General features: G+C 35.8%; 1 protein-coding gene across 9 annotated transcripts in view; it reads left to right on the forward strand.

Moving 5' to 3' along the window:
- The first annotated feature begins 349 nt into the window (after window positions 1-349).
- LOC134675522 (protein lap4) overlaps window positions 350-13,344 on the forward strand; it is a 99,259-nt gene continuing 86,264 nt past the window's right edge. For 6 of the 9 annotated variants that reach the window (XM_063533788.1, XM_063533839.1, XM_063533855.1 and 3 more), the window contains exons 1-2: window positions 351-678; window positions 3,033-3,150. In XM_063533788.1, coding sequence (XP_063389858.1) covers window positions 520-678; window positions 3,033-3,150 — 277 coding nt within the window. In that variant the 5' untranslated portion in view covers window positions 351-519. Of the gene's footprint in view, window positions 679-3,032; window positions 3,151-13,344 lie in introns of all 9 variants that reach the window. The other 3 variants (XM_063533814.1, XM_063533831.1, XM_063533807.1) reach the window with 2 other exon arrangements.

A 13,344-nucleotide genomic window follows, 5' to 3' on the forward strand; every position in this document is an offset into this window, starting at 1 on the left:
ATTGTGTACTGGGGCCTTTACTGACACCTTTACGACTGTACGTGTACGGCCGTGCATTATTACGGTCGTACATTAAGTTTTTTTTTAAATGTTTTTTTTTAGCTCGATGGTGTTGCCATTATAACTAAAATCATGTCAAAATGAATTATAAATAAAATATATAATATTCTATTATAAATAACTTAGAATATCTTATATTAGATTACGTATTATTTTTCACTTTGAATTGGCAGTATTAATATTCATTTACGTTATGAAGCTTCTCAATCGCATTTTTCATCCATTACCACATTTTAGCAAATCACATCGTCATCAAATCTGAGTTAAAAACTGTCACTGGCAACATTGATAGTTTGTGGCTTCGTTTTCCAGGGTGAGGTGCGAGAATATTTTTATGGATTATTTTGATATCGTTATCAAACGAAAATGCTGAAATAATATCGAAATTGATAAGTGCTCAAATATGTGTCGTGAAAGTGATTTAACATTACATAGTTCGTTTGAAGTGTAGTGATCAACATGTTTCGATGTATACCTTTGTTCAAATGTAATCGCCAAGTGGAATGTGTAGACAAGCGGCACTGCTCGTTGCCAACAGTACCCGAAGATATTTTGCGGTATTCCAGGAGTTTAGAGGAACTTTTTTTGGATGCGAATCACATAAGGGATTTACCGAAGGTTTGTTTTCTGTAACCTAAAATATTAGATCGTGGGCGTTCACCTTATCACTGAACTGTAAATAATATAACGACTACAACTTACTGTTGCTTGTTTTACTACGATTTGTACAGAAAGCCGTGGTATTTTCTTGCATTATACTCATAAAAGCTTGTCAAATAGGTATTATGTGATTTGATATACAGTTTTATACTTATTCCCCTGGTAATTTTCACTTGGTAAACAAACCAGGAATTATTTTATTCTGCGCAACAGCTGTTTTGCATAATTAAACAAATTAAGCTACTCAATCGATTATTATATTTGTTAATAACGTTTTTTAAACAATTCCATAATCTTAAAAATAACCCTGAGTATACTATACATAACATATCTAAGCCCTAAGGTTTAGTACATCAGGCATATAAATTTACTAGATTACTTTGTGGAAATTTGAGATGTAGAGAATGTTGATCTAAACATCCAGGCAAGAAAGTTAAGTTAAAATACAGTACCTACTGTGGTATTTCTTTGAAGCACCTTGGTGTTGGATTCTGTTATAAATTTATTTGAATACCTGCTATTTAATTTGTAATCTGTTAGCAGAGGTTTTTGAAGTAAAATTCGGAATATATGAGATAATATTGACAACCATAAAAGTAATGAAATGAAAAATAAGAATAATGGCTGACATTAGGACGGGTGACCTGATCGAAATCTCATTTTAAAACTTGCTGCTGTTTACTAAGTCACATTAAAAATGCTTTAGGATGTGATAAGGATGCAACCAAGTTTGTGATATGATGAGGAGGTGGATATGTTTAAGGGTAAATCAACTTTTACTCATTAGGTTTTTCTATGCATATTTTTTTTTTTTTTTTTTTTATTATGAATGGGCTTACTCATGGCCACAGACTAGCCGAGGCGTAGACGTGGCCTACGATGGAGCGAGCTCGCCCAGAAGGTGCCTGTTCACTCTTGATTTGAAGGTTGCCGGGTTATAAGAACACGGAAATATAGACGCCGGCAGGGAATTCCATTCCTTGGCAGTTCGCATAAGGAAAGTAGAAGCAAAGCGCTTCGTGCGAATTGGTGGAATATCTACCATGTAAGGATGGAAACCGGCCGTGCGTCTAAAAGTCCGATGGTAGAATGGGGACGGTGGTATAAGCTCGTGTAGCTCTTGGGCACACTCCCCGAAGTGCAGCCTGTAGAATACCGACAGGCTGGCGACTTTCCGCCGATGGGCCAAAGACTGAAGCTTAGCCGTTAGCTTCTTGTCGCCAATCATCCTCCTGGCTCTGCGCTCCACTGAGTCCAAAGCGGCGAGTTGGTATTTAGCTGAGCCATCCCACAGGTGGCTGCAATACTCCATACACGACCGGACTTGAGCTTTGTAAAGTGTTAGAAGCTGCTTCAATCATACACATGCTCATATTCATGCTTCATCATGCTTGAATCATATTGCTTCTTTGATAAATGTTTGTCCGATATATGTTATTTGACCAATCATGTTTCAAAAACTGTAAATTTTTCTAAATGCTGTAAAGAGACATTGGGTTAGGTAGCTTACAGTAACCCTTCTAAAAATCTAGTGATTTTTGATAAAAAAAAATAGTTTAATGATACATTGGATATTTAAAAGTTGTAATAGGTAACCTTTCTATTGTAACAGTAGATAGTGCTTTAGGATGTGATAAGGATGCAACCAAGTTTGTGATAAGATGAGGAGGTGGATATGTTTAAGGGTAAATCAACTTTTACTCGTTAGGTTTTTCTATGCATATCATATTGCTTCTTCGAAAAATGTTTGTCCGATATGTCATTTGACCAATCATGTTTCAAAAACTGTAAATTTTTCTAAATGCTGTAAAAAGACATTGGGTTAGGTAGTTTACAGTAACCCTTCTAAAAATGTAATATTTTTTGATAAAAAAAAATTAGTTTAATGCATTGGATATTTCAAAGTTGTAATAGGTAACCTTTCTATTGTAACAGTAGATTCCTCTGGGTTACTATTTAAATCTTTAAAATGGTTTTTCTAACAAATTCTTAAATTTAACCATTGGTAAAACTGATATTTGATATGAAAATATATTCCATAGTAGTATTTATAAACAGGTGTTCTAGACCTAATTCTCATATAGCAGGCAATTTGAGTTGTTATTGTCATAATGAGGAAATATATTATGTGCCTATACTTGTATTGTCAACCTGAAACAACAAGTTAACCATATGTTTATTGCAACAATGCTGTACAGAGACATATTTCTTTAAACTAATGTGCTACTTTAGTTTAATTACAACACAATTGAACTAGATTTAAAGTACATATTATCCATATGTGTGTTAATGACTACCATATTTTGTTACAGAATTTCTTCAGACTCCACCGGCTAAGAAGATTAGGGCTTAGTGACAATGAAATACATAAACTCCCACCAGACATACAGAACTTTGAGAACTTAGTGGAACTAGACGTCTCCAGAAATGGTGAGTACTAATAATTAATGTTATGCTACAAACTTCATTGGACAGCTTAGCATTAGCACTTAGTCATTATTTAAGAATGTGAAAAGGAAACTATTTATTTCAGTAAACTATTAGCTCTAATACTTTGTTATATTTATATGAATGAGTGTAATGTAAGTTGTTAAAAGACATAAATTTTAATGAATGAAGTTAACTTCTAGCTTAAATTATAGCTTGATAGCACTGAATAACAGAACATGTATAATAATGCGCAAAAATTCTATAAGTAAGTTTTTACTTATCTTGAAAGTTAACCTTTGAAATAACAGAAAAAAATAGTTTTTTTTTCTTTTATCATCAAAATTGGTTTATGCGATTTCTATGTGAGATAAAATTCAGTCATTCATTTTCTATACTGATACTACTCGATCCTAGGATATTTTTAGGTGGCAAAGTCTAGTCTTTGTTGAAGAAAGGGGTTTTCCTTCACTGCATTACCATCATCACTTCATTTGTTGCAACACCCCATTTGCACCTACTAGCCTAGCTCCACCCCATTTTTTTTTTACTAGTCTACTTTGGTGTCCAACTGCTGGGCAAAGGCCTCCCCTCGTTTTCTCCAAAGGTACATACTTTTATAAATAAAATAACACATAATCTAAACATAATAATATATATTATTATAACATAAACATAAAACTAATAAAATACGAAACATAAATAATACATAAATATATTTCATATAACTACCTATACATACATAAGGTTGTACAAAAAGGTAAGGTATTTTACCAGCATACTGACCGTGACGAGGTTAATTGCAGTTGTGCATGATTTCTTATCTAAACATTACATAATGTACCTACCTGTCATACATAATAATAAGTATTTATCTAGCTGCACTGATGTTTTTAAAACATAATGAAAACTGTCACAATCTACATACCTAGAAGTGTTAATTACCTTTTACAATTTTATTACTTAGGTAATCAGTAAATTGGGCAACTAAGGCAAAATTAATCATAATGACCTAATAATGATTTATATCCGTCATGCTCATCCGATTTTGGTATTACTTACATCAAGTCGCTTATCGTTAATAGAAGTAATATCTTAGGTTCTTAATAGACGTTTGCCTGCATTGGTCCCAAAGATATATTTTTTCTAAAGAATCGTGTATTCGAGGTTTCACTGTATATTAAATAGTTCAGAGGCCTATAAAAAATGACAGTATCTAACAAATAAAGATGAAAGAAAATAATAAAAGAAAAAACACTCAGAAACGTAATCATGCACGTCGCGTGCGTCTAATGCATGCGTCATCGCATATCTCCACGTAACTTTAGGTACGGCTCAGGTGCGAAAACAATACTGCTCGTTCAATGAAAATTGTCCTTCTCCTTTCATAGTTCTTACCACGTCACTGATGTAAAACATAGTTTACACGTTCTTAGTAGGTAGCATCGTCATTGTTGATTGTTCTCGGGTTCCCAGGTGAATGATAAATTGCCACTAATTTGATGACCTGCTTTTATTCGTTGTGGCATTTTTGAACCTGGTTCGCATAGGCTACGAGTAGGTACCTAAATAACAAAATTATGTGCACGGAATCCTGTAAAGCGGGAAAATTAAATTAGCTATTACTTGGCATTTGTCCGTTTTCAGTTAATTAAACTTCTGGGAATGTTATATGCCTACGATGAGAACATATCTTTTACGTCTTTTATGGAAACTAATTTAATATTTCTATTAAATTCGTCCGTGAAAGTTGAAATGTTTCACTGATCTTGTTTTTACGAGTTTGTCCCTACAAACTCGATCGTATCATAGACAGGATTAAAAAAAATCACATTGTCTAGGCATTGTTACCCGAGCTACGGAAGCCTGGGGTCCGCTTGGTAACCTAATCTTCAAGTCCAGCTAGTGACGTCACTTTTTTACGAAAGCGACCTGCCATCTCTGACCTCTCAATCCAGACGGGAAAAAATCAATAACAATACGAGTATCAACCTCAACTCAATGCGTCGCAATAGGTTCATATTATAATATACTCGTTAGAGCGAGCAAGTGCACGGATCCTATTTATTATTATGTGAAATGCACAGCCATTCGAAACTTTGAAAATTCTGATTTCTTACACACTCTAAAGTAAAATAAACCTTAGTTCCGTTTGCTATATTACATACATTTTCGTAACAATTTCATACAGAGTTCGCCTGTTCAATAGATAATTTGAATTAGGTAATTCAAATTATTTAAATTATTATCTGCGGTGTCGTTGTAAAGAATTAAATAAACCATCCAAGAACTGGTCCATTCTACACCTGTCCAGTGATGACAATTAGCTTACATGAGGTTTCCATCGACCTTGCGCGCTGACGGTCGCCTCTACGCAGCAAATCTCTGCTTAGCACCTTCTCGTTATTGATACTATGTATAGGTAGTACAGTACAAATTTTTATTTCAATTGTTATCAGTTTGCTCTTCCTAATTGCTTTTATGTAATTGTATTTCCATGAGTCTCTATTTGTGAGTCTTCAGGCTTAGTGCAGAGTAAAGTCTAGTCATCCCGTCATTTGTAATCTCCAGTGGAAAAAACTGGCTAACAGAAACGTCCGACCGAATATCCGACCGTCAAATCGACTAAATTTGCCATCTAACAGGTACAGGACAGGATCCAGGTAATGAATGTGGTTATATTACCCGACCCACTAAAAGTATACGTTGTAAAAGGAAGTGGCAATACTGCATTCCTCGCCATTCACAGTATATTTCGTTGCACCGGTTTATATGTGCGGCGTTTAAAAATAGAGGAACAAGACCAACAAGTTTGACATTGGTACAATGAATACCTCGTCGGGAAATTACTTGTCCATCGCAACAGTGTTCATAGTTTTGACGATAAATAACTGTATTTTATAAGATCCTTTTAAAACTATGATGAAATTAATTAACATCTGGGTTTATAAGGCACTGATTACTTAATGATAATGATAATACGATCAAGGACATGGTCCATAAAGTATGTATTAATAAAATATTTATTTATAATACATGTGTATATAAATAATTATATCCAATAGCTGATATTACTTATTCAATGCATAGTAATCCCCGCACGTAATGACATTTGTCTGTGTTGTTTACACATAAAAGTACAATGAGTATTATACTCTTAACTTACCACTGCCTATCGAATTGCTACATTTTTCTTAAAAACGTTTTAGGTCAACCTAAGAAAGTTCAATTAGCTACGATATAAAGAACAGCGGAACGTTATGGATACCGTTTTAGAACCGTGCCTCGGGCGAGGTCTCGCAAATTATGCTTCTCTGTGTAAGATACGGACGTTGCAAGCTACAAAACAGAGCACGGCTATTTGCATAATTGTTCTATAGGAAATGCTGACAACCAATGGTACATTTTACGGCAACTATACTTCGTGTTTTTAAGGATTAGCAATCTTCTTCTTTTTCCATCCTGTTACCCCCTGCTGGGGTGTAGGGCTCGAATTTTTTTCTTCCACTGATTCCGGTCCTGGGCAGCAAAGGATTAGCAATAACTTTACTAAAGTAAGCATGAGGATCTAAATAGAGGATTTATCTCTAGTCACATAACAACTTATTCAAAGATATTTTTTACGCAAAAGTTCGGTAGTCTACTATGATTTTAATGCTGCACGCTAATAATATTCTACGCGCGAAAACCGTTCCTGGCGCCGTAGGAATCGGTTCTTTACCGCTCGCTAGACCGACGTAACAAGCCCCGTAGACAACATGCCAATCACTAACGCTACGTAGCGAACGAAACGCAAGTAACGCAACTATCACTATTACACTAATGTGGAAGAGTGATAGAGAGACAAAGCGATTCGATGGCGAAGCGTAAGCGATCGTCACCTCGACTAGGCCGCCTGTTTGCATTTCGAGAACATATTGTTTTAACAATATTCCCACATTGTGGCCGCTACAATGTTGCCTTTGGTGAAATATTTTGTAAATATAGTAATCGGGCGGTGTATCGTTTTGAATATGGGCGATGTATATCATTATTGTACTGAACGTTCTGAAATGGCTAATCTACTCAACATTGCCAACCTTGCCAAACTAGACCGACAAAACCACGGATCCTCTACTAATAAATAACTACATGTCTATGTACTTATATCTAATACTTAAATATGGGAGCAATCCGGCCATTATTAGTAATTAGATAAGTATAGACAGCTGTTTTCCGTCAAACGCCAACCAAGATGACTTACTACAACAGAAGGCACCGATTGTTGCATTGTTATATTATTAAAGTGTAAATTCTTTATGTTTCTTCAATTGATTAACTTGTAATGGGAAGTGTCTACCCAAGTTATAATTTACCCAAGTTGCGATGAAGCTTGATCTTAATTAATTAAAGCTTGTATATTTTGGACCTTTCGTATTCCAGCTCAGAGAGTAACTTGTTTACGGCGGTTTAAGCACAAGCAAGTTCAAGTTAACGAAGTAAACATATTAATATGTATGAGCAAGTTTTAATTAACACAAATTTACCAAGTAACTATCAGTGGAGATATGACTAGCGTTGAGGAGTTAACGCTGCCGATCCACGTTCACTAACCTAGAGGATGTACCTTTGCATTGTTCACCGTTAAATGCTCCGTTCTAAATTTAAAACAATGCCGACGCTTTTCCAACTTTATTATATAGCCGTTAAAATGGCGAATAGGCACTAAACGGCATTACTGCACGGTTTATAGGCCATCCGCGGTTCACGAATATGATACGAGTAAAATATCAAAACACATCACCAACCGTTTTATAGCATTTTTACCCAATTTAGAAACTTACTCGACTCGCCTTTAGTTTACGTACAAATGCGTCTATAGTCATATTCATACCTATAATAATATAATATAAAACGTTAGAAATCTCCTCCGTTTGAAAGGCTTTATTTCATTTGCATTCACTATATCTAATCTAACTTAGTTTTCCGGTCTTCGCTTATCGCCATAAGAATGCAGATTATGCAGAAAGCTCTACACGGTAAATAGTTGCAATCGCGGCGCCCCGCTGCGATATTAACTGCAACGTCTGACTCTCAGGGTTTTTCAACCTTTTTTATGCCTTCCTTGGTTTTTTCATGCCTTATTAAAATATCGTCGTAGTAATATTTTTGTTATTCATTTAATACAAACTTTTATCACAGATTATACTTTTCAGCTGTTTTCTACTACTTGTAGAGACGATTTAAATAAATCCAAACTGATTGACGTTGCTTTGTTTTATCACAGAGTTCCTATGACCTCCTTTGTTATTCTTCGCCAGATCAGTTCCGTGTCATGTCATCATAATATTATATTGTACCTATTTTCAGCGATCCTTCTACTATAGATACCGACTCAAATCAAATAATTGTTTTTTTTTTAATTTTTATTTTTTAAGACAATATAACGCATACTTAGTTACATACGAATATTGCAAGTTAAACAAAGTATGTAAAAACCAAACAAACATTATTTTTAATTTTTGTATATTATTTTTTAGACTCGCTTGAGAACTCCTGCATTAATAGATCGTAACTACAATACTATGCGATCAGTATAGTTAGTTATGGTGAAACATTTAGATTTAGAGTCATTCCTGTCTGGAGAAAACCGTTTGTATGAAGAATAGTTGTTGAAATCGTCCTAATATTTAAGCAAAAGGTTAATTTTAGGCAACTTCATTAGATATTATAATAACATTCCATTCCACACAAATATTTTGTGTGGAATGTAACTGAAAACTTAATTTTAAGCTAAATTCCGTTCTGCGTTATTACCAAATGCTCTTAAGTAGATAAGGACGTTAAGAATGATGTCAAGCGATTAACTACACCGTTCTCAGATAAAGTTGGAGCTTTATGATATGTGATAGTGTTTGTTGACATTTCTGTTTAAGCGATAACCCACAAATACAAGCTAAATTGAAACTTAACGTAGAACTCGATTTATTGTTGTCGAAAGAAATAATCGTAAATCAGTGGCTAAGGTTAAGCGTCGTCGCCGTTGGTTTAGCGGTCGTCTGGGTCGGCAGAGTGCTGCTCGGGCTTCGATGGCAGATCACTCGGCTGTTGACCCTGCCGCATTGTCCCCGGCGGCGTGTGTTGCCATTGCTTTCGCTGGCGCGCGCGATATGAGCTCTATAGCCGTCCAGCGTTACCTGACCTCGACATACATAACAACTATGAGTAATCAGAAAGATCAATGATACTGGTTTGTTTGAACCCTTGACTCTCCTTTGCCCGGTATTCGATTTTAATGACTCCCCTGTCTCCCACGCCGTTCACTCCACTCCCGTCGCTCGCGATCCGTGTCAGAGCACATCGTATCCCCATTTCACACATTCCTATTGCATTTAGCAAAGCTTTGCAATTCATTATAGGTTGCATTTTGTCTATACGAGTAATCCTTGTTGATGCGCACGCTGCCCCCGATTATTATTATTAATACTGTAAGAGTAAAAACACCAGAGCACCACTTTATAACAATATTTATTAGGGAATCACAAATATGAGAGTATAGGTCTGAAAATAATATGGGACGCCGTTCTCGCGCAAAACCAATCTAAGATGGACCACCTTTAGTGTCCTTGCCGGTTATCGTAGTGATGTCAAACACCGCTGAATGACGGTTTCGCCGTTCAATACATTTTTCCTCATTAACTTGGTTCTAATGACGAATCGAATGAAATGCATTGCAATTTGCAACGCGTTGCCAACATTATCTAGGTATCTATTAAATGATTCGTGATATTGTAGGGATATATTTTAAATCACGGTAACAGAAGAATAAGAACTGGCTTAAAAGTTGAACAATGTTGGGTTAAAAGGCTAACGTGCGAGAAAAAGCTATCCATAGTAACGATCTTACAAAACTTAAATAACCAGACAGTGAGGTCACGGGGAACCGGTTCATTGCCATAATAACGTTATGTATGGTTACGTTACGAGCCGACATGTTTAAGAATAACAATTTCCTATTGTGCTTCTATTTTTACCGATTTGTAATATTGATAATAATAGTCGTATAATAATTAATTACCAACGTTATGGTTGACTGACTTTGTGAAATTGTGTCTCTGTGAGTAAATACGCTCAATAACAGTGAAAAGAAATCACTTTGTGTTGAATTTCTTGTTCATGTTCACACAAAGTGGCCTGTTTTCATAGTTCTTAACTTGAGTGTATTAAATATATTAACCGGGTCACTCACGTTTATAGCGTCGATGATTGCTCGACATGTTTCGCTATTGAGTGTATTGTTAAGGTCATTCGCTATACTTAAGTACTTATTTGTGGTATTATCTATGAAAAGGGACCTTATTGTCGATGGCGCTTACGACAAAGACTTCGATGAATAAAATACGTAGTAGGTTGAAATTGGACATTCTGGCCCATTTCGGTTCGCTCGGTCCCAATTTAGCAATTAAGATTTTGTGAATACTGGAACATTAAATTTAGCTGTCTATCCACTGCGCAGGTCAATTTATGTTATGTGACGCTGATGAACTGATCAGTCATGTTGTGTTTGAAAACAAATCGGGTTCAAAGGTCCCTTTTTATAGTTTTTTATAAATAACTCGTAAACCGTGGCCTGTAGCAAAAAATGTTCTTATACATAAGTAATCTACATAAAATTCTCTACATTAAATATTCTATACACTTTTTCGCTAGGATCAATATTTAAAAAAATATTTAAGGGAGAAAGTTAATTATTAATATTTTTAATTGTTAATATTTATATTATAAAAATATTTTACATAAGTAATCTACATAAAGTTTTCTTCATTAAATATTGTATACAGTTTTTCACTAGGATCAATATTTAAAGGAGAAAGTAAATCAATTGTTAATATTTTTTGTAAATAACTCGTAAATGGTGGCTTGTACAAAAAAATCTTATACATAAGTAATCTTCATAAAATTTACTACATTAAATATTCTATATACTTTTTTGCTAGGATCAATATTTAAAAAAAATATTTAAGGGAAAATGTAAATGGAGAAGTGCACTGAGTTGGCCGTTTTATCCCAGGCGATGCCGCTTGGCACGATTGTTCCTTGGATCATACTTTATTGATATAATGTCTTAAGGATATTAACTCTTTGCTTCCACCCAAAAAGGGAGAGGGGAAATGCGATTCCGGCGGTACAATGCGGTCTGTTTCTACCTACCTGTAGCTGTCAGGTCAAGTTTGGTATCATTTTCGTATAAACCAAGGACAAGGAATTCATTTTGAAATAATCGTTTTACTTTTTCATACCCATAAATACTCAAATACCTATTTCAAATACATTGAAAAAGTGTCACTTTAAACTAGTCGTTCATACATTCGCACGGCGGTAATAGATCCCATACAAATGGGACTATGGCCAAGGTTAACACTTTGACTACCGAGAACCCGCCTGGTAGGCACTCGTAATGTTTGTTCAGATGCCAGACAACCCGCCCAGCGGGTTCTTTTGTACGCAGATATAGACGACCGGTTTCTGGGGTAGTGCGCCGTTTTTTACCCGGTTGCGAAAGTGTTAAAGAAAACACCAGGCAGTTTGTAGGTCATCTGGAAGTGGGTCCCTTTTATAACAACACTTCCGTGAGACACTGACATATTTATTTATTATTATTATTACAACAAAACAAATTGCACCTTATAGCTAATGCCAAAGCGGCACAAATTGGAACACCTTAACATCATAATGCATTAACACTATAAAGCAATAACACAATATACAGCTAAAACACAGGTATTCATTATGGCATGGTACTCTTAGGCATCTCTCGTTCTAATATCCTCTTGCATTCCATTGTCAATTTGTCACTCGCCCCATCGCAATCACAAGATCGCACTGTGGCTGCGACTTGAGCAGGGAGTTGAGTAGCGCGTGCGTGCGCGTGACCGGCGCCTGCGCATGCGCCTGCGTGCGCGCTCGGCCTCCCGCTAGCAGCGTATAAAGTATAAACAGGCGCACGCAGACTTCGACACAGAATAATTAATAGTACTACCGTCAGTGGCGGATTTCCCATAAGGCACAGTAGGCCCGGGCCTAGGGCGGCGAAATATTAGGGGCGGCAAATTGTGACAAAACATTCGCTGATGATAACAAAAAATAACTCAAAAGGCCAGGCCAGGCAACGAATTCTCAAAAAAATTTACATATAGAGGGAAATGCTTGAAACACTATTTTTGACTTCGTACCTAACTTTATTTGGACTATCAAAACATACCAAAAGCAAACATATCAAAAGTCCCCGGCCGTAGCCCTTGAGCCGGGGGAAAAGAGGGGTTTGAAGGACACATTTTTCAGTTATCGGAAACTATGCGTTCTAACGACGTGATGATTATACAAAATGAAAGTTGTTTAAATTTGCTACAAGCTACAATTTTTACGATACCTTGAGGGCTCTCCACACTTGTGCGCGAATTGCGGCGCGAAGCCGCGAACGCGAGTGTGACGTCAATTCGCAGATTGTTGACGCCTTCGCGCCTTGTTCCCCGTTTATAGGGTTCCGTACTTCAAAACGGAATCCTTATAGGATCACTCGTGCGTCTGGCTGTCCGTCTGTCACAGCCTATTTTCTCCGAAACTGCTGGACCAAGTAAGTTGAAATTTGGCACACATATGTAAGTTTGTGACCCAAAGCCATCTTTGGACGTGTAACGAAAATAAACTAATTTTAAATATGGAGGCCATTTTTGGGGGGTAAATGAGAAAATTTAAAAATAAAGTTTTTCAAACTATATCGTGTTACATATATCAAATCAAAGAGTTCATTGTAAGAAAGAATCTCAAATATTTTTTTTTTATAATTTTATGATAAATAGTTTAGCAGTTATTCAAGAAAATAGGCAAAAAAAATGTTTTTCTTACGTTATCTTTTTTAGATTTTTAGAATGTTTTTGTAGGTACATAAAAAGTCAATGTTATTGGTAAAACTGTCACTTAAAATAAAATGAATAAGTATTTGCTTATTTTTTTCGTAAAACTTATTTTTTATGTTCCTATGATCATGTCATGTCAAGGACGTATAGTTTCAGAGATATAATAAGCGAAAAACCGAAAAATGTGACCTTCAACCCAAACCCCCGCTCAAGGGGACTTTTGATATCCTTCACCTCCTAACGAGTCCAAAAAAGTTACTAAGTTAAAAATGTGTCCCAAGCATACCTTTACCTTTTCATT

This window comes from Cydia fagiglandana, chromosome 2 (genome assembly GCF_963556715.1).
Source record: "Cydia fagiglandana chromosome 2, ilCydFagi1.1, whole genome shotgun sequence".
In the NCBI taxonomy this organism is placed as follows: Eukaryota; Metazoa; Arthropoda; class Insecta; order Lepidoptera; family Tortricidae; genus Cydia; species Cydia fagiglandana.